The sequence below is a fragment of the Apus apus genome, chromosome Z (genome assembly GCF_020740795.1).
Source record: "Apus apus isolate bApuApu2 chromosome Z, bApuApu2.pri.cur, whole genome shotgun sequence".
Classification (NCBI taxonomy): Eukaryota; Metazoa; Chordata; class Aves; order Apodiformes; family Apodidae; genus Apus; species Apus apus.
In genome coordinates, this window is record NC_067312.1 from 77216890 (window position 1) to 77238547 (window position 21658).

Sequence of the window (21658 nt, forward strand, 5' to 3'; positions counted from 1 at the left end):
TTTTGTATAACAAGTTTTTGGCATTGCTCCTAATGAGTTCTTAATTAGTAATAATTGCCTTTTATTGTTGGCTGCTATAGCTTAGTGAAGTGAGAATGCTTTGTCCATATTACTTTCATGGACAATTTATTGAAGCAATGCTGGAAGGATTCAACAGCAGTGGAAATTCAGTAAGAGTGGTTGTTTTGTTGTGGTTTTTTTCAGGTATGATTGATCTTTTATATTTTCAGGTGAAGTTTCTTTATCTTAATGATTTAAGAAAATTAAGTTTCAGTGCTTTCTGCTGGCATACAAACTAATACTGTTTAGAAAAGAGATTCAATCTGCTTGTGCAACAGATAGGAAAACAAGAAAAAAGAGGAGTTACAAAATATCTTTGAGTAAAGTCCCTACAATTTCTGCAGCAGACTAGAAATGCTGTCACTTGTATATCTAGATGATCATAAAAAGTTAGTCCTACTGTCAGTGTATTTCCTGGTTTGCCTGGGTTTTTTTCTGCTACATACCTTACTTAGCTGACACTAAGTGTTTTGTGAGCTTTGCACAGAGAACTTACTGTGAAGAAAAGCATTTTTGAGTAGGAGGCATCTGAAGTCCCAGTGCTGACTGGGAATATCCATGGGAATGCCTGGATTTACGCCTGTGTTGCCAATAATACTGTGAAGGTTGGAAAGGCTATCTCTACATTTTGAGGTTATTCTTCAGAATATTTAAATGGGCTGCCTGAGAACTTCCCTTTCATTTTCTCCTCCGAGTGGGTGTATGTCATAGTGCACAGATCCTCAGTTTCTAGGTGTTCTGCAGCAAGAACATGGTGAATTGTGGGGCTGTACCTACAAGTTGCCCTCAGAGCTGTTGCCAGCACATAGCCCTGCACACGAAAATCACAAGAACTGTGTCTGTCTGGCAGAGGCATGCTAAAAATAGATCAAAACATTAAAAACTGGAAGCTGTAGGAGCACAGAAGCTGCCTTCTGCATGGAAGAGCTGGCTTTGTGTAACATTATGAGATGTGGCATCCATCACCCAAGGTTATCTTTGCATTTGAAAAGCAGGGCTGTAAAAGAAGCCTCTGATCTGGCAAGATCAGGAGTTGCAACTTGTGGAGCTATGATCAAAATAATACTGTCATGACACAAGAAATATTCTGTACTGACGTAAAAAATGTGATACTTTGCTCATGAGTCTGTGTCATCCCTTTGGGCATTCTCCCCCTTCTGCTTCCCTTCTAGGGCTCAGTTTGTTTCTTGTTCCCCCGGGGAGAAGGACCTTGGGGTCCTGGTGGCCAACAGGCTGACCATGAGCCGACAGTGTGCCCTCATAGCCAAGGAGGCCAGTGCCATCTGGGGGGGCACTAAGAAGAGTGTGGCCAGCAGGTCGAGGAGGACATCCTCCCCCTCTGCTCTGCCCTCACCTGGAGTACTGCTTCCAGTCCTGGGCTCCTCAGTTCATGGTCAGGGAGCTACTAGGGACAGTGCAGCCCAGGGCCACCAAGATGATGGGAGGACTGGAGCATCTGTCCTGTGAGGAAAGGCTGAGAGAGCTGGGGCTGTTTAGTCTGGAAGAGACTGAGGGGGGATCTCATCAGCCCTTACCAATATCTGCAGGGGGGTGTCAGGAGGATGGGGCCAGTCTCTTTTCCACAGTGTCCGGTGGCAGGACAAGGGGCAGTGGGCACAAGCTGGAGTACAGGAGGTTAAAACTAAACATAAGGAAAAGCTTACTGTGAGAGTGACCGAGCCCTGGGACAGGCTGCCCAGAGGGGTTGTGGAGTCTCCTCTGGAGACATTCCAAGCCCAGCTGGATGTGTTCCTCTGGGATCTACTGCAGGTGACCATGCTCTGGCAGGGGTTGGACTGGGTGACCTCCAGAGGGGAAGGGACTTCCAACCCTGACCATTCTGTGATTCTGTGGCATAAAGGGTGGCATTGAGGCTACTATGAAAAAATGCTTGTATTGGTGTGGGGGCTTTGACTTTAGATAAAACCCATGCAAACTTTTCCTCCCATTCTACAGGTGCTAACAAATTCAACATGTAGTGGAAAAAAAAATAATTCAGGAGCTGGTCATTACTAGTATTGCAAGAAGCAGTTTTTAACTTCTAAACTGATATAAATGATTTGAATTTGTTCTGCTTAGAATTGGCCCTCTAAATCTGTGGCCTTAGCTGGTCCAACCATCTCTGTTTCTTTTGGCTGGTAACATTTATGTGCTCAGGGAGCCTGGGTCACCAGTCTGAATTCCGGGAGGGAGTGTCCCAGGGACTGCTAACACAACCTCCAGTCCTGCCGAGTGGGGCTCCTTCCCTCAGCACTGCTGTGGCCAACCCAGGACTCGGAGGACAAGGACTGGGTTTGCTGCCTGGCAGCATGGGCTGCCCAGGGAAGTGGTGGAGCCGCCATCCCTGGAGGTCCCCAAGGGAAGGCTGGATCCGGCACTTAGTGCCAGGGTCTGGCTGATGTGCTGGTGTCGGGTCGGAGGCTGATCTGGATGTCTCAGAGGTCTTTCCCAGCCGCAGTAAGTGTGTGGCTCCCGGTGCAGTCAGCTCGGTGACAGCCAGGTCTGGGGGGACACGCGTCCCGGCCGCCTCCAGGAGTGCGTGGCTGGCAGGAATGGGGTGTCTCCTGGGGCACAGAGCCTGCTGGAGGTGGGGCCGTGCTGCTGGGTGGGGAGCTGGGCTCGCCAGCTCGCCAGGGCTTGCCCAGCACCTCCCAAAACCGAAACCACCCACAACAGCCGGGGCGCGGGGTTCCTGTCGGAAGCAGCAGGCACACGGGTAGCGAGTAAGTTAGCTGTTCATCCTGGCTTTGCTTTTCTGCTGCCTCTGCTTTAGGCTAATTTATGTTTGTGTTGCAGTTCTCTCTTTTTGTTTTTTTCTCTTCCGGAGATTTTGTGGGCTGAAATAACACAAGCTGCTGACTTCCAGGGCTTGCGGTATGATCCTGTCATCAGCAGGCTTGGAGCCCTCCAGAGCCAGCTGTGTGTGTCGGGTTGGCCTTTAAACTCTTTTACCTTACTGCCAACAGTCTTTTTAGACACGGTTGTAAGACTCCGTGTTTTACGTATGACACAAGACGTGGTTTTCATGACATAAGCAGCCTTGAAGAAGGGAGGGACAAGGAACAGCAGACTTAAAGTAGTAAGTCATTCTGTGTTTACATTTTAGTTTTGGGGTTGTGGTGTTTTGGGGTTTTTTTGGTTGTTGTTTGTTGTTTTCCCGCATTGCTCACAGCCCACGCTGTTCTTGATCCAAAAACCTGTGTCATTCTTTTGGCATAGAGATGCAGAGCTCAGTCTGCCTGTGGCACACACAGGGTATTGCACAGTCAGGGTGTGGGGATCTGGAGGAGCAGCTTCTTGGTTGAAGTGTGCTTATGTATCAGTAACTTAGTGACAAACAGAGTTTCCTAAACTTGACACCTAAAAGTTGCTAAAATACCCAATAAACATATGAGGGAAATAAATACTTTTCAATACATGGTATATTATTGTTCATTCTGTAGCAGTAGAAATTAGATATGTAGGTTTAGGTTATGCCACTATCTGTATTGTTACCAGTATACTTACTCCTTCTTTTCCCTTCTTTGGAGAAAGAGAAAATAGTGTGTTAAATGATACAGGGTTCTTGAATATGACAGACACCTTCTTATCTGTTCTGGACAACTAGTTATCTCAATGCAGTATTTTTTTTAAATGGACACAAAACATACTTGATAATAATTTCTTCTGTGTAAGACCCTCTCTTTTCTAGACTAACATAGTTTTTACTGTCACCCTCTTGCATAAAACATTGCTTTTTTGGGTTCCGTTTCTCATTTTTGTATGGGAGTGATTAGATAGCTGAGGTATGTAGAGCCTGCAAAAAATTCAGTTCCTGATCTTGCGGTTTCAGGGACGAGTTTCTCAGCCAGTGTTTCTCACAGCTCAGTTTTGGAGCTTTGTACCTTAAGCAGACACTCCCAGTTCAAAATGCAGATAAGATTGTGTTGTCCTGAAGGTGGTGACTCCTGCAGGACTGGCAGTGGGTGCAGAGGAGAAACTCCTGTCTCCAGAAAGTAAAGGAACTGCTTTTGGAGGGAGTTGGGTCTCCAGTGTGTTCATTCTCATCCTTCCTGCTCTTGGTGTTTCGGAGGGAGGAAAACCTGCACTCACAAAAGCTTGGGATTTAGTCCTGGGTCTGTTCTGCCAAAGGAGGAGCCTTGTAGGGGCACAGGGAGGTCAGATGGCCTTATGAGCTCCTCAGGAGCTGTTAAAGGTTCAAAAGCGTTCCTGGTTGTGGAATAATTTAGCCCTGTACCTGCCTTTGTGCCTTGCTTAGAAAAAGGGCTTCAACTGACTAGGAAACTTAGATTTTTGATCTCCAGGGAGAAAGCCTCTGTGAGGCAGGACGGGGCTGAAGGTGGATATTTTAGATTTTTTAATTGAACAGTGATGTGTTTGTTCCTCTGGAGCATGGGGAGGGCCCTTCTGAAGTAATTTTGAGACATGCTGAGTTAAAATCCAATGCTGAAGTAAAAAATGCCCCAATCCGCTCTTTTTAAGTGGGAATAATAGAACAGTGTTGAGTTTTTTCAGAAATTATAACTCTATTACAATTCCTTGACTTTACAATTTTTGTTTAACCTCCAGTCTTACTTTCTGTTCACTTTGACACCATTCTGACAATGTGTGTATCAGTTCATGTGGCTTCATGAATACTATTATGTTTCTGCATCCTGGAACTGAAAAATCCCAATTTCTAACTCTTGAGACTGCCAGCTGCCCATTTTGAGTATTGCCTGCTTTGGTTATTATATTAAAAAAAACTCCACAAGCTCATAACCTCAGAGATCTTCCATCTTATGATGAAATCCTCTTGCACGTAATATTTCCCCCTTTATTCGGCTCTCATGAGACTCCACCTGGAGAATTGTGTCCAGATCTGGAGCCCCCAGCACAGGAAGGACATGGAGCTGTAGGAGAGAGGCCAGAGGAGGCCCCGGAGATGCTGGGAGGGCTGGAGCAGCTCTGCTCTGGAGCCAGGCTGGGAGAGCTGGGGTGTTCAGCCTGGAGAAGAGAAGGCTCCAGGGAGACCTGAGAGCACCTTCCAGTGCCTGGAGGGGCTCCAGGAAAGCTGGGGCGGGGCTTGGGACAAGGGCAGGGAGGGCTGGGAGCAGGGGGAAGGGTTTCCAGCTGGCAGAGGGAGCTGGAGCTGAGATGTGAGGGAGAAATTCTGGGCTGTGAGGGTGGGGAGAGCCTGGCCCAGGTTGCCCAGGGAAGCTGTGGCTGCCCCATCCCTGGCAGTGTTGAAGGGCAGGTTGGATGGGGCTTGGAGCAGCCTGGGCTGCTGGGAGGTGTCCCTGCCCATGCAGGGGTGGGACTGGGTGGGCTTTCACTTCCAACCCAGACCATTCCGTGATTACTGTTCCTTGAAACATTCTTTAAAGAGCACCAGCCCTGTTTGTAATTTCCCGTTCCAGCTCTGCTGTGGAGATCTCTCTGTCAGTGACCCTGCAGACCAAGTGACACAAATCCCAGCTGAGCTCAGCAGTCCTGTCTGGCGTGTGGCTGGCACCTCACCACGTGTGTTCCTGCTGGTTTCTTATCAGCCTGCAGTTTGCTGCTGCAGATAGCTGTGGAACATTCTGCTGTGTAAAACAACTGACAGGAATGGAAACAGCTTTAGAAATTCCAGCTAAGAACTGACTGACCTTCTGCAAGAGGTGATGCTGGAAGGAGGATATTTGAGCTGTCTGCTCTGCTGTACTCTACTGTAATGCTCTGCTGTGCAGAGTGGGAACCTGAGAAGAGCAGTGGCAGCACTGCTGAGCTGCTTCTAATATTTGAATATGACTGAATGAAAATGAAATTTCAGTGTGTGCCAACTTCTTGTGATGGAAACAGGAAGCTTCCAAAATGAGGTGTTCGAGGAGCACATTTTAAGGAGTAAGAATGGGGAGTGTAAAACAAATGGTTGATGTCAGAACTCTTTTTGTGACACTTAGGGGTGCCCTTTGAGGAGTTTTACCTGATGCTCAAACGAGTGGCTTTTCTGAGCATTTTTCCATGCATAGCTGAGGGAAATTTCAAGTTAAGTAACCCATTCTGTGATCAAATGGAGGTACAGAGATCACTCTTCATAAAAATCACAATAAAATAAATGTGTCCCTGTCACATCATCTGTGACAATGAAAAGCACATTTGGAAAGAAAATGTTTTTACTTGCCTGATGCTGTGAGTCGAGAAGCTTTTCCAGGGTAACAAAGCCTCTGGTGCTTTGTTACCAGACTATACCTGGAGAGGTAACATGATTTAGTGTGACCAAATTCAAAGGTTATCTCAAAAAACCACTGCTTAAAAACCCATTCCTTTAAATGTAAGTAGGATGGCTAGTCAGCTTTAGCTAAAACATAAAAATCAGTGATTAAATATTGCCAGGTTTGTTTTCTGTGCTAAAATGGCAGAAATTTTTCTTTAGTAATCAAAATAGAAGAGAACAGTCCATGTGGTTCTGTGTTATGGAAGTTATCTGGCACAGTATGCCATGATCACCAATAAATTTAGTAGCATTTGAGGCTGTAAAAACTCATGATCAGCTCTTGAATTCCTTGATTCAAACCAGTCACTTTAAAAAAGTTGTCATGTTTTTGTTTCGTGAGAAAATGGAGTTACTTCCTGAGTGCTCTTTCAGCATCTCTAAATGATGGTTGGTTATGCATCTGGGTATAGATTAATATTTGTTGCAAATACTTAACCCTGTGTGGTGAGAGAACTGCAGAAGAAGAAGGTTTTGGGGTTAATCTTCTCTCCAGTGGTAACCTGAATCATCTTCTGAATTGAGTTCTGTAGTGAGGCATGGTTCTGTGTGGTCTTTGCCTTTGTCTCTGATGTCTGGAAAAGAAGCACCAATATCATCCTACTACTTGTTATTAGTTCTGCTGTTGTTCAGGAGGTGTGTCAAGTGTGAAGGTTATCAGATCCAATTCTGGAGCACTCCTGAGATTACACTTAAGCAGGAAAGTCCTGATGAGGTTCTCCTGATGGGTGAGTTCCATGCATGGTCCTCTGCCCACACGTGTCCTGGCACGGGGCCCTTCCCCTGGCAGTGTCTGCACCAACAGTCTCAGTGCAGTCCCATGGTGAGCCCTGTGCTCTGCAGCTCCAGGTGCTTCACTCCAGCTCAGTTCATTCTCCACATTTGCTCTGAGCTGTCTGTATTTGAACAGAGCACTTCTATTTCTAACTGTCCTTTGAACAGAGCACTTCTATTTCTAACTGTCCTAGCTCTAGGGGGAGTCGGTTTATCTCTAATATTACTTTTCTTGTTTGTCAGGTTGTGGAAATTTAATAATAATAGTAAGAGGTTTTATGTATTTTTAGCATATAATCACACCAGCTGAGTTTATGTGTGTTTACAGCACAGGAAACAGCCCTGGAGATAGGGGGCTTGTTGTTGTTCTTTGAGGGTTTTTTTGAGATGGGTATTTAAAAAGGTGCATGTTGGAGAACGGAACCACAAAAACATGAATTCAACAAACTGCCTGTTCAAGTGAACCTCCATGCTCACTTCAGTCCTGTTTGGTTTGTTTTATGGCAACCAGTGCAAAGCTGGGGGGCCTTGCTGAGTCAGGGCACGAGCTCAGTGGCATCACACAACAGTGAAAAATTTCAGATTGAATGAGAATTTAGCTACAAAATAAAGTAACTGTCCTCCAAGGATTTTTCCCCCCACTCCCCCCCACCCCCCTCAGTAACTGGCATGGGCAGGAGGCTTTGTTTATCACATGCTGTGTTTGTGAATTTCAGCAATGAAAATAGGCTTTGGAAATAAAAAGAAGCACGCTGGTAGTCACATGTGGCAGAGTAAGTCATTAAAAATTGCAGTGTAAATTGTTTAGAAAAGAAATCGTGCTGATTGCTTATACAAAGAAACCCATCACAACAGGTCAACATAGCGGCACACATAGCAGGAATGTTTTATGCAAATATGCCAGTGTCTGAGTAATACACAGGTACTGACTGGAAACCTGTATGCTGCTATTCCAATTCATTAAGTTTTAAGTACTAAAGTACTCCAGAAGATTAACCGATAGCCTGAAATCTTGCAGAAAAAAATGCTATTCTGTTGGTTGTACAGGGTTTTTTAATGTTTCTCTTTAAAAGGGTGTTGCTTTTCTTAATTATTTAATAGCAGAACTATCTGTAAAAACAGTAATTACAAAATAATAAGGTATTTCCAGAATTGCTTGGGATGGAAAATGACACAGGAGCACTCAATTGCATAATTTTTAACCTGGCTGTGATAGACACTGTAATAATAAAATTCAAAGGAAGAGGTAGTATCAGGGCTACGTTTTTTACAGTTTGAAATTACTGCATTTCTTAGCTGCTTTGTAGCTTTAAATAGATAGGCTTATATATTTTTGTATGTGTGTATTTGTGCATGCACACACAGATGCTGTCTCAGATTGTGTCTTGCAGCTCCACTTGGCCTAGTGGGAAATAAATGGAGCTGTGTTTATGCCACAGATGGCTCCACTGGTTCCTCAGAGTGTTGGGGTCTGTACCCTGTGGTGGTGTCCTTGGCCTGTTCCCAGCCCCTCTCCTCCTGGGGAGGTGAGGGTTGCCCAGCCACAGCCACATGCCACCAAACCAAGGGACAGCAAACCTGCAACAGCTCAAGTCTATTTTATGCTGAATTGAAATAACCCAGTATTTTTCACAGTAATTCTCTGAGGAGCATTTGCTGCCCATGTCTTAAGCAGCCAGTGAAAGCTCAGTAACAGAACCATGTAAAGCAGTCACCGTTTGTAGTTGGGTGGATGAGGTTTTGTCTGGCATTACACAGCTGTGTGGAAGTGTCCTTGTGAGTTCACAGCATCACAGAATCTGAGGGGTGGGAAGAGACCTGGAAAGATCACCCAGCCCAACCCCCCTGCCAGAGCAGGGTCACCCAGAGCACATCACACAGGAACGTGTCCAGGGGGGTTTGAATGTCTCCAGAGAAGGAGACTCCACAACCTCTCTGGGCAGCCTGTCCCAGGGCTCTGTCACCCTCACAGGAAAGAAGTTTTTTCTGAAGTTTACATCAGAAAGTTAGCAAAATTAAAGTAACAAAACTGATGTTAGCTTTAGGCCCAAGAAGCAGTGACAGCTGATGCATCTGTGAGGTCTGTCAGCCTGGCAGAGCACTCCAGTGGCTCTTCATTCCTGTGCCCAGTCTGAGTACAGCTGGATCACTCAGAAAATCTTGGTTTCAGCTGACCCAGAGGCTGCCAAGGTGGAAATGCCTGGTTCATCTTGGTAGCACATCCTACGGAGGGATGATCCATGAGGTCTGACTTGAGATTCTTTGTTAGAGAACAAGCCAGTTTCTTCTTTCCCCTTTTTCTTGGCTCCCTGACCAGAGGAGGAAACGGGAGGTGCTGACTTGCTTTCCCTGTCACTAAGCCCCCTCATACATGATTTTTTTTCTTATTTTTTTTCCTAAATCTGTCTTCACATCTTTCTTCATCAGTACTGCACTGTGTTGACCAAAACTGTCCTAGCAGTTGACCTAGAGAAACTCAAGCCAAATAGATAGAAAGTTATTCCCGTATTTTACATTTGTATTCATGTTGTCATGGTAACAGATTTTTATGTTAGATTCCTCTTTCCTTGGTTGTTTTTGGCAAGATATTTTGGCCAGTGACATTGTAACCTTACATATTTCAGTACTGCTGTCTGCCTAGCTTTTGAGTTTTGGTGGTGTTGTGTCTGATTTCCTTGAACCTACCACCAGCCTGTCAGAGAGTCCTTAGTGTCCTGAAGTGCTGTCACGAGCTACCAGGGGGGCTACCAGCTGTCAGGTGCTTCTGTGCCTTCCCCACCAAAAATGTGGAGGGCTTTGTGGATGAACCTGAGGGTCACACGTGGTCTTCACCTCTCCCAGAGGAACTGCCACTGCGGGACCGTGTTTTAGGGTATTTCAGAATACCCCTCCTCACCACGCTCACAAAATGTTTAGTTTACGAATCAACCACTTTATTAAGGGTTAATACAAACTGAGGGACCAAGGTTCAGGAGAGGCGGACTAGGTATATATCAGGGAAGTAATTCAAAGGTAGTGTGGTCTTGTTAAATGTGCACTCCGAGGGAGAGGTGTGGATTCAATGGAGTGAAAGGGTAGGAGTTGAACACTGCCCTTCCAGGCAGCTTCCCTGTTTTCATGTGGGAAAATGTCACTCTGGGTACTATGAGAAGTTGCAGGGACAGCATGACCTTCTCTGGAGCTTTGTTTGTTCTTACCCACCCTGGCTTGTTTCAGTGTATTAAGTGTTACGTTGTCTTTACATGCTTTATTCTTGACCAATCTATTGGTCTTGCATATTCTCTTCTTATCATCTAAGTGTTTTGGTGTTGGTTGCTTGGCAGGTGTTTCACCATCTCTTTCTGAAGGTACCTCGTTGGTATATTGTTACCCTGGATGCTTCTTTCAGAGGGTGGGCAGCAATCTTCTGAAGTCTGATAAATCTTCATCGATATCCAAAATTTATAGTTTCAGTTGGCAATAGGTCTTGGTTTCATTGCATATGGGGTAGTTTTAATTATTTCCAGCTTTCCATAACTGAAAGGTCTCATTGATCTCTCCACCTGCCATATTTGGTTTTTTCCAAACAGGCATTTGTATCCAGTTCTCTCAGTAGTTAAAATCATGTTCTCATGATGTTTGTCATCTTTACTTTCTCTGCTGTGTTCTCCTGTTGTGCTTTCCCTTTTACTTCTACATTCCTGAGGTACACACAGTCAAGTTAGAGGACCCATTTTTGGTAGGCATTTTTGTTGTTTTACTCATCCACCTTTCTCTTTCTGTGACAGTTTTACTGTTGTGACTGCCCCGTTAATGTGACCAAAGAGTTTCTACTGGTATTCATTCTCTTATCAAATAAGGTCCCCAGTCTCTTCATCAGCCCTTCCTTTAAAGCCATCCTCCTAACTCATGGCCAAAAGCATCTGAGGTCCATTGGTCAGTTCCTGTGCTTGTCTGTGCCAGTCTTGCCTGCTGGGTGGGCTGGAGAGAGCCTGGGCTGTGACCCCACAGGTGCTGTCACCTGGCAGTTCTGCTAGCAGGGTTGGGGTAGTGAACAAGTAGGAGTCTTCACTTAATCATTGTTAACCCCTTCTCTGTCTTTTCAGCCTCTTCTGTGATGGTGGCAGTGGGGGGTGTCTTGTACTGCTGGTGGGTTCCTCTGTGGGAGCATCTCCGTGTCCAGCTGGTCAAGTCCCTTTTTGCCCTGGATGCTTTGCTGAGGAGTTTGCCTCCTCTCCCAACCTGCAAAGAAGAGAGACAGAATAGCAGAATAAGAAGTCTTGGCAAAATAACCTTTCTTGGCAAAAGCGTGGTCTAGACAAGATGGCCCAGCACCCCATCCAGCCAAATCCTTCAAGTGTCCAAGTGGGGGCTGGGACCTCCAACCTGCCCCCTTGCTGGCAGGATCCTTCCCTGCAGGCTGGGACAGAGGCCCTCAGAGTGTCCAGCAGCACCAGTACCCGTGCTGGGCCAGGCCTGGGGATGCAGGGGAGCAGCCGCCAGCACCCGTGACGCTCGCTCTTCCACCCGCCGTGGAGCATCCCTAACAACACAGCCCAAACCTGGCTCCCTCTGCAGCAGCCCCTGCCCGGCCACCCCCTTGCTCTTTGTCACCCTTTGACTCAGGGTCCACAACAACGCTCTCCATCCCCTCGCCCTCCCACCCAGGTAGGGAAGGAGAGAGAGGAGACTTGTCTGGATTGAAAACCGAACTGCTCAGCTTTAATTAAACACTAGTGATAAAATAACGTACAATCACACAAATGTGTTCAGGAATGTGCAAACCCCTGTTACCTCCCCGCACCCCCAGCAACTCCCACAGCATCTCCTGAGCTGGGAAGAGTCCCCAGGAGTCCTGGGGCTGCTGGAGAGAGGGCAGAGTGAGGAGGGTCAGGAGAGCTCCAGCCTGGGGGTCCACGTGAGGGAGGGACGGAGTCGGGATGGAGGAGAAGGGAAGAAGAAGCAGGAAGGAGGTGTCTTCTGTGATCTCTGTGCTTCCTCTGAGCTCACGTAGCTCTCTGGAATGGAACATCTCTGGCCAGTTTTGCTGTCTGTCTAACGCAGCCTCCTCCGGGGGTCACAGATCTCCTGGTAGTGCCCGAGCTGGCAGGGCACAGACGTGACTGCAGGGTCCCGGCAGTAACAAACATTCCAGCATTTATCATTCCAAGCTGGAAGACTTTGCTGCTAGTTAAAAGACCTCTTACTGAAGGAAAAGAAAAAATACCAGTAAAAGGAAAAGTATCTTAATCCTGGCTCAAACCAGGACACCCTTGCTTTTCATCTGCGAGGTGCTGGGCGCAGGGTGTGCGCGGCCGCTGCGGCAGCCTGCGTCAGGCCGGGGTTATGCCGGTTGCCAGGCAGCCTCTTAATATTTACTTCCACGCCTGACACGTGCCCGTGTGCTGCTTCACCCGCCCGGCTGTCAGGCTGCAGCACATGCAGCCGGATCACAGCTGGGCACAGCCCCGGGGAGAGGAAAACCGGGACAAGAGGCAGCAAGGAGCAGCCCCCGGAGAGCGGCTGGTGCGTGCGGCTGCCGGGCAAGGGGCTGGACCCGGGCAGCTTCTGGTGTTGTCAGATTGCAGGCCTCAGTGTGGCTACAGACCGTGAGAGGTAAAGGGCAGGGAGGGACAAGGACCCCCCTTCCTCCTGGTAAGTGTCTCGTTTCAGGGACAGAATGGAAAATTCAGGGCCTGAATAGTGGGAATTCACGCAAAAATGGCTGTAAATTTGTCGAGGCACACTGTGCCCCCAAGGGAGCCAGGAGATCATCCCCCCAAGGGAACCAGGAGATCATCCTGCCGAGGGAGCCAGGGAATCATCCCACAGAGGGAGCCAGGGAATCATCCCCCCAAGGGAGCCAGGGGATCATCCCCACCAGAGGAACCAGGGGATCATCCCCCCAAGGGAGCCAGGGAATCATCCCCCCAAGGGAGCCGGGGGATCATCCCACAGAGGGAGCCAGGAGATCTTCATGGGGGTGCAGCACTGTAGGAGAGTGCCCTGTGCCCTCTGGCTCCCTGGGACAGGATTTTATCCTCTAGTCAACCCTGAGGGTGGCCTGGCATCCCCCAGTCACCCCTCAGCAGCCATGCAGGAAGGGGTTCTGCCTCATCAGTTTGGACACCACGTCTGATAGCTGCTGCCAGTTGCTGCCATCCGGCTGGGCAGGGTAGAGATAAAAAGCAGCTGGTGTCTTTGGGAGGTTTTCATTAATCTCTGCAGGTCGTAGAGGTGCTGCTGTGCTGGAGCTCAGACTTTTTGGTGCTTTGCAAGAAGAAGGCTTGTTGGGAGTTTTCAGAGGGGAGGAAGGGAGAAGGGCTCAGATTAATGTGTTCTTATTTAATGGACAGGGAATTGAGTGACTAATAGGAAGGTGTAGAGCAGATGCCTGCTTGTCAGTCATGTAGAAGGTATTCAGATTAATTTCATGGAGAAGAAAGAACAGGAAAGGAAAAACTATTACAGGACAAATAAAGAAAAATAAGGCGTTGCCTAAAGCTTACCTCATGGTTGTAGTGAAAATATGTAACAAGGGTGTTTAAAAACTTGTTCCTTGTTCTCAGGTAGGAGGCTCTGTACATCCCGTGTATGTCTCTACCTGTACAGAAGTTCCCATCTATTATGCAGTCAATTTAGATGTATATACATATGTGGAAGCAGATACCCCTTGTTCACATTTCTGTGGTGTGACAACTGCAAGTTCCTCTCTGGTGTGTATTTAGAGTAGTCAAACCTCTTACTAAGGTGTGCAGGATACCAGATGTGCTGGTGGGGACAGCACAGTGTCATCCCCACGGGGCAGCTTTAAAATCCTGTGCAATTCTGTCTGGTTGTTGGGAAATGCTTGTACTATGCAATGTTTTCCATGTCAAAGGAAGAAGTCACCCCAGGTATGGCACAGGAATGTGGCTTCTGGGTTTGTTCAATGTGTGTTTTCATACAGCAACTGACATGGTAAACAGGAAGAAAAAAATCTAGGAAATTGATAACTTTTGCTGTTCGTTTAAATGTAAACTATGAACGTGTTGCTGTGATTGAGGTGGCAAAGGCAGCTCTCAGCAGAGGAGCATGAAGCAGGAATAGTAGAGCAGTAGTATTGCAGGTGGATAGTGTTGGTGAGAAAGAATATTCATTTCTGAGCTTTGAAGTTTGATACAGTCACAGCAGAATTAAAACACACTGTTGGCAGATTAACACCACTGAAGCCAGGAAAACATGGTTGCATGATACGTAGCAACACTTTTGTGTTACACATGGATTAATTACTTTTATCTCAACATATTTGAGTTTGCTGATTTAATATTAAATATTTTGTGTGACAAACTAGTAAATCCGGAAGTACATTTTTCTGTTAAAGGCTAAAATAATTCAGGGACAGTGCTGCAGGGTAGGTTACATATATGCTTCAGTGTGAGAGCAGGATTGGAGTTTTGACACTTGTTATGAAATTTGCTATCAGAAAAAAGAAGTTGTGAGAAGATCTGTGGGCATCACACTGTTGAAATCCTACATACATGTGTTGTAGAAATACAGGACAGAAGATCTAAAATGAGAATTATAATTTTCAGCAGTAACTTATTCTTCAATTTTTAGCTGATACCTAGTGAATTCAGGTTGCTGATTCCTGCTTAATAGCAGTATGTCTCACAAAGGTTAAATTAACTAATTGGCTTTTTTTTTTCCCCCTCTCAGAAGCAGTCCCCATCAGTGGATGCATCAAACCCAAAAATTATGAAGCCATCTGAAATAAAGGTACGAATTCCTGATAAACTCATTCTTACAGTTAGGCACAAATACATAAAGCAGTGGAATTTCTTTTTTCATGCTTTGGTACCGAGTAACTTTACTTTGCATGTTTCTTCTCTGCAGCTTAGTTTCCTCCTAAAGAAAAAAGAAATATCTAAAAAATGCTGTACAAAGTACTTGGAGGATTTTATGACAGCAATACTGATTTTATTTTTAGCTCAGTCACCTTTTGTGACATGTATCTAGCTCCCCCCAGTGCAACTACAGGGTTATTTACCTAGTGACAATTTTTCACATGCTCAGAGAATTCAGGATAGGTTTCAGCTCTTCATGTATGTACTGTTGCATTTTCTCCTTAATCTCATATCTTTGTCTATCTGACAACTTCCCTGCCTTTGTGCTTTACACTTGTTCTGTCTTGTCTTATGACTCGAACCTCTCTGTCAAGGCTGTGTCATCTATCACATACTGTGCTTGTTAGGAGAGTCATAATCCTCGCTTAGGCCTTCGTTGCCTAACAATTTACCTGTATTATTTAAACAAATGATAAATGATTCCCTCGTTCCCCCGTCTCCCATAATCATAACCGTGAAGCTGACAAAATGCTGCATAGCAAAGGAGGCCAGCAGGGACTTGTGCAGTGCTGGAGCTGAGGGGTGTCTGCACCTGCTGCAGGTGGGAGTAAAGGAGGAGCAGGGAGTACCCTGGGCTCGTCTGGGATAGCCAGTCTGGCCTTTGATGGGCTTTGTTATGATCGTTTTCCTTTTACCAAACGAGAAGTTCCTTGGCTGCAGCTTTTATCTGTCACCTCCTGTCTCCTTAGCGCCCATCTCGGAGGGGCCTCCAAGCTCCATCTTGAGGTCAGCCAGCCATTGCACTCCCCTCGACCTTTAAAACCCTTTTCCTCCGTGCACACATCTCAGATGGTTACACTGCTATCAGTGAGCTGGATGACAATTAAAACATTTCCCTTTGTGTGTGATCATCGTTGCTCACAAATGAAGGTGCCCCCAAGTCTCCAGTTTCTCCTTCCTGTTGTGTTTCTGAGCACACTCGTTTGTATCAGTTTCCTCTTTGTAGGATTTAATCCAGCCACTCACTAGAAGTCTTTCCCTGCTTGAAATTTGAAATGTGATAAATCTGTAGTCTGATTTGCAAAGTGAGACAAAAGCAGAGTAGTCGAGGCATACCATATTTCAGCACTTCAGAGACTGGCAACACAAATCCCTTTTAAACACTGTCCTGCATTTGCATGTGTGAGACAACTAATGTTTTCTTTTAAAGTCTGTTGAATTATTAATGCCTTCCTCCTGCTGGGTTAAGCAAGTCTCTGCATTTTGACAGCAGGCTTCTTTATAAAGAAATAAGGTTGCTGAGTCACTTTCATGTCTAGTCCTCAATTTCTTACAAATTAGCTACTCTTCCCTAATTACCTGCTATAACCACGTCTCACTTGTCTGTCTGTGCTGTGCAACTGCTCTTGAACGTGCTCTGGGCCCCTCTGCAGCATTTATTCCTGTGTCTGTGGATCTTTAGTCTCAAGTAAACTGCTCACTATTACTCCTGTTTGAAAGCTGTGAGCTAGGGCTGCAGAGGAAGGAATGTGGAAGTTCTGGTTTGGTAGGCGAAGTCCCAGGGTTAGGTGGAAGGGTTGGAGGACCAGGGAGGAGAGCAGGCAGCCTGTGGCTATTGCTGGAGGAATGGAGGAAGCAAAGTGCTACCACAGCCACTCACAAAACCACATCCCATTTGGCTTTCTTCCTTGTGCATGCATTTGTGCAACTGTGCTGTAAGCTGGGGAGCTAGTTAAAAAATGCTATGTTTATTTTTCAGGCTGTTTTTCTATTTCCTGAGTCAGTTGAAAATGTGGCCTCTGGGATACTGGCACAGTGCAGGTGGAAGCAGGCAGTGGAAGGGAAGTGGAACATCTTTTCCTCCCTAGGAGTGCAGCCTTCTGCTGCAGGTGGATGCAGTGCAATGGGATACAGAATCATAGAATCACAGGATGGTTTGGGTTGGCAGGGACCTTAAAGCTTAGCCAGTCCCACCCCCTGCATGGGCAGGGACACCTCCCACCATTCCAGGCTGCTCCAAGCCCCATCCAACCTGCCCTTCAACACTGCCAGGGATGGGGCAGCCACAGCTTCCCTGGGCAGCCTGGGCCAGGGTCTCCCCACCCCCACAGGAAAGAACTTTTTCCTAATGTCCAACATGAATCTCCCCTCTTGAAACTTCAGACCATTGCCCCTTGTCCTCTCACTACACACCCATGTAAAAAGCCCCACCCCAGCTTTCTTGTAGGTCCCTTCAGATACTGGAAGGTTGCCATAAGGCCACCATGGAGCCTCCTCTTCTTTAGGCTGAGCCTAAACTTCCTCAGTCTGTCTTAATAGGGGAGGTGCCCCAGCCCTCTGACCATCTTCATGGCCTCCTCTGGACACACAAAAGGAGTTCCAGAGGAACATGGAGCTGGTGTCCCTCTCTGGCTGCAGAGGACACGTAGGGATGCCAGCCCCAATGGGAGAAATGGCCCAGGTCAGCATCTCCTGCATCTCCTGCTCTGCTCCCCCCGTGCTGCTCCTGGCAGATCAAACCACAGCCCCTGCTCAGGTCCATGTGCTTCCCAGCCATTCCACGGCTGGCAGCAGCCTTCCCTTTGGCATCCTTAGGTGACTTCCCTGTAGCCCTTTTGTGGGGCTCTTTCTCTGTTAACAGTAGCACAGCTGGAGTAGCAAGAGCAAGAAAAAGTAAGAAAAACATGGTGAGGAGGCTGACATTATTTTTTTCTCTCCTCTCACAGATTTATTTTTTTAAAGTTTTCAGTGTTTCTTCTTAAATGTTCTTACTTTCTACTAGCAGTTATGTATTGCTGTACTTGATCTGAATCACAGGAATCAATTTTTGTGACATGGCCACGTGGAAAATTTTCAGGTGTAAATCTAAGTGTTAATTATATGTGTTTAGTATCTTCCTTTCCTCTCTTCTCCATCCTTTATCTGAGGAGTGTGTGTGTGTGTTTGCCGACATGAGAGTGCTCTCAGATTGCTGGCGTGGAGATCTGCTCCAGGGTGTTGTAATTTGCCAAGTCAGAGCACTGAGCATGAGTTACACAGTGTGTGTGGTTACACAGTGTGTGTGATCACCAGTGTGGACCGGTCTGATACTCTTCCTTAAATAAATAACTGATCCCCTAGAAATAACCAAGCATTTTAATTTCTGTCTGAATATATGTTGCTTATGTTTCAGCCCACACCAACAACCAAAACAGAATCTGGAAAAAACACACAGGCAGCCAAGGTAAACACCTTTCACCTTTGGTCAGTTGTTGTACTTTGGTCTTTGACTAACTTTGAAAAAAGAGGCTAAACTCTTTGCCACTTTGCTGTGCCACATGAAACTCTGTGAGATGGGTAACATGCCTGTGTGCAGAAGGGCTGTGGAAGTGCAGTGTCTGGGGGAACAGCCAGGGCGCTTTACTGCTTCACAACAGCTTGAGGAGTGTTCTGTTAATCGTCTTTAAATCTGTCTTCTGCTTATTTGAACTTGATCTAGTTCAGCACAGTGTGGGCAGCAGGAGCAGGGCAGGGATCATCCCCCTGTGCTGGGCACTGGGGAGGGGGCACCTGGAATCCTGGGGTCTGTTCTGGGCCCCTCAGGACAAGGAGGACACGGAGGGGCTGGAGCGTGTCCAGGGAAGGGCAAGGGAGCTGGGGAAGGAGCTGGAGCACAAGTCCTGTGAGGAGAGGCTGAGGGAGCTGGGGGGTGTTTCGTTTGGAGAAGAGGAGGCTAAGTGGAGACCTCATTGCTCTCTAGAACTCCCTGAAAGAGAGGTGGGTGTTGGCCTCTTCTCCCAGGTAAATAACCACGACAGAGGAAATGGCCTGAAGTTGCTCCAGGGGAGGTTTAGACTGGATATTAGGAAGAATTTCTGTACTGAAAGAGTGATCAGGGACTGCAGCAGCTGCCCAGGGAGGTGGTGGTGTCACCATCCCTGGAGGGATTCAAGAAACATGTAGATGTGCTCTAGTGGGCATGGGGAATGTTTTTATGTCATTGTTTGTTTGGTGTGGTGGTTGTTCTGTTTTTTCCTCCTGGGTGGACAGTTGGGCTCAGTGATCTTAGAGGTCGTTTTCAAGACTAACCATTCTGTGATTCTGTGCTCGTGTTCCATAGCACTGGATGGTGGGAAGGGTAAATTATCTCCATTTTTTATTTTATGACAGCCAACAAACTCTCAAAATGAGCAGCTGTCTGAAGAGAGGCAAAAGGGACCCCATGATGTAAGTTGTATCATTTTTATCTCCTTCTTTCTTTTTTCTTTTTTTTTTTTTAACCACAACCCCACAAAAAAAACCCACCAAAGCAAACAAAGCCAGCCCATACGTGTCTGTATCTGATGATAATAGCTTATCTTTACACAGGCAAAAAGCCAGACCTTGCCTTCTGTGACAGCAGCTTCTGAACCAAATAATACAGGAAAAGTAACTACAGCTCAAGCTGGCCAGCCTCCACAAGGAACCCCCAAAGAGACAGCAAAGGTACAGTAGAAGCAGCAGTTCAATTTTTATTACTTATGTTATCACAGGGGATAGAAATCCACGTGAATTCTTATGCTGAATATCGTAAATGGAGACTGGGCCCACAAAAATCACAACAGAGAAAAGCTCAAAATTCTGGGACTTAAGAACTTAACACTTTCCCCATGACTTAACTTCATGTCCTGACAATGCCATTTCCAGCTAACCCATGACAGCATTAATGGATAAGCATCAGCTGCAGAAGCAACTGCCCAGCCAAGTGGTGGTTTGTTCTGGTTGTTTGGGGATCCTGATGTCTCTCCACCTTCTGTTGTCCCCTCCATACATGTTTTCATTGTCCAACACACCATGGCTGTTAGCCAAGCAAGCAGCCTTGAGATTATCACCATTGAAGGCCTGTTCCTGTGTGCTGTGTGTTTAGGGCTTCCTCTGTTATCCCTGCAAGCTTTGTAGGGTCACTGGTCCTTTGCCAGGCTCTTCGCTGGCCCTTTCCTGCTGAAGGGGGACAGAAGCAGCCATCAGGTCAGTCAGGAGGGGGGCTGTGTTGATACCAGCACTGCCATCCAGAGCTCCTGTGTGTGGCTGCAGCCTTGGCTCCACATCCAGACAGTCAGTCAGCAGGTTTGCAGTGGGGCAGCCTCTGCACCCCGACTGCCAGACTGAAGAACACCAAACAGGATGAGAAAGACTGGGGAAAAAACTGGAGAGGGGCCATTTCAAAGGGGCACGTGGACAAAAAGCTGGAGGAAAAGCATGTAGTGGAGTCAGGATCCAGATCTTTTAGTCGGTATGTGACTGGGTGGCAAGGCCAGAGGAGAATGAAGGACCCCTGCAACTCTTCCACAACCCACATTTTGCAGTAAATGAGAATGTCAGTAGTGCAGAAGTCTGCATTTTGCGCTGGTGTTGCTCCTGCACTAGCTCCCTGAAGCAGTTTTCACCCCAGCTATTAGAGCAGTATTTGCTGCTGGTGTTCATGATGTATAGAGAAACATCAGGTGTAAAGGAAAGCTTTCCAAAGAGACCTGTGAGGGGCCTCAGAGTCTTCTGCACTGCACTTACTGGCAAAGTAAAAGGAAGTGGTAGAATACTCGGAGTTACATGGTTTCTTTCCTGGAGCAAAATCACACTGGAAGCAGAGTGTCTCCCTAGCACTGCAGCAGATGGCAGCTCACTCTGCCCGAGCCTCTGGACACTGTGCAGGGGCATCAGCCAGTTGCTGAGTCCAGAGAAAATGCATGTGGCCTCAGAGCTGGATCTTTCAGGCTGGGCTCAGTATCACACAAGCTGCAGCTGCTCAGCTTCCAGACCACTCAGCTAGCAGGCAGAACCAGATCACCTTTCTTAAATTAGGTGAAGAGGGACAATAGTTACTCATGCCTGAGTAGAACATCTTGTTTTTATTGTGTTTTGTCTCTGGGATTTTTAACACAGGGCCATATAGTGAAATCATCTCTTCATTTTGCTGTTCTTTCTCCAGCCCAACTCTGAGAAGGTGTCCATAGTGGCTGGAACAGCCAGTGCAGGTGCAGCCGGGCCAAGTGTGGTTACTGCAGCTGATAAGACCAGTCCTGAGGTTGGTAAACACAGTCCCAGGCAAATACTTCCCTTTTAAAAATGTCTCCCAGACTGTTTCTCTCTCTGAAATGCTTCAGTTTCCAAAAAAATGAGTTGGTAGCTGCTGAAGTTCTACTGTGTAGTAGTTACATGTGGTGGAGAGGGACTGTCTGAAAGAAGAGGCGGTAAATACTGGCCTGTGGTTTGTGTTTTGTCAAGGAGGACTTACTTAGAGTCACTTTTATCACGACTACCACACCATCAGTTACTCTTTATTTATGTTTGCATACACATGCATGTGTATCAGCTGGTGTGTAAATACAGACCATCTTGTTACTGACACTGGGGAACCAGTTCAAGAAAAGCTCTCACTAAAAAATTTGGCCAGTGCAGGACCTACTGAAAGAATGCTTTTAGTTTGGTTTCCAGGTGTTTTCTACAGGTTCACCAGATGATTCATTTTTGTTTGTTTGTTTCTTTGTGCAGTATGGTAACTTCCATAATGATCTGCTTGTTTTTCAGCCTGCCATGGATGAGACTGCCCTAGATAGCCTCATAGATACCCTGGGTGGACCTGAAGATGATGTTCCTTCTAGTCCTGTTTACACTGGCCCAGAAGTTAAGGTATTGTAGATGTTTTGGTTTTGTTTTTTACAAGATCCATCTATAAAATACACCTGTACTTGCTCACCACTACATTGAGTCAGTTGTTGTCACTTTGATCTGCTAAGAGTGAAAATGGAGCTTGCACAACGGAGATTTT

General features: G+C 46.6%; 1 protein-coding gene across 6 annotated transcripts in view; it reads left to right on the forward strand.

Annotated features, from left to right (window-relative positions):
* The window catches only part of CAST (calpastatin), a 63729-nt gene that overhangs the window by 19722 nt on the left and 22349 nt on the right, over positions 1-21658 (forward strand). For 4 of the 6 annotated variants that reach the window (XM_051643507.1, XM_051643508.1, XM_051643510.1 and 1 more), the window contains exons 4-9: positions 14747-14806; positions 18047-18097; positions 19024-19080; positions 19222-19338; positions 20819-20914; positions 21418-21519. In XM_051643507.1, the coding sequence (XP_051499467.1) occupies positions 14747-14806; positions 18047-18097; positions 19024-19080; positions 19222-19338; positions 20819-20914; positions 21418-21519 (483 nt within the window). Of the gene's footprint in view, positions 1-2712; positions 2784-3071; positions 3140-14746; positions 14807-18046; positions 18098-19023; positions 19081-19221; positions 19339-20818; positions 20915-21417; positions 21520-21658 lie in introns of those variants that run through there. The other 2 variants (XM_051643512.1, XM_051643511.1) reach the window with 2 other exon arrangements.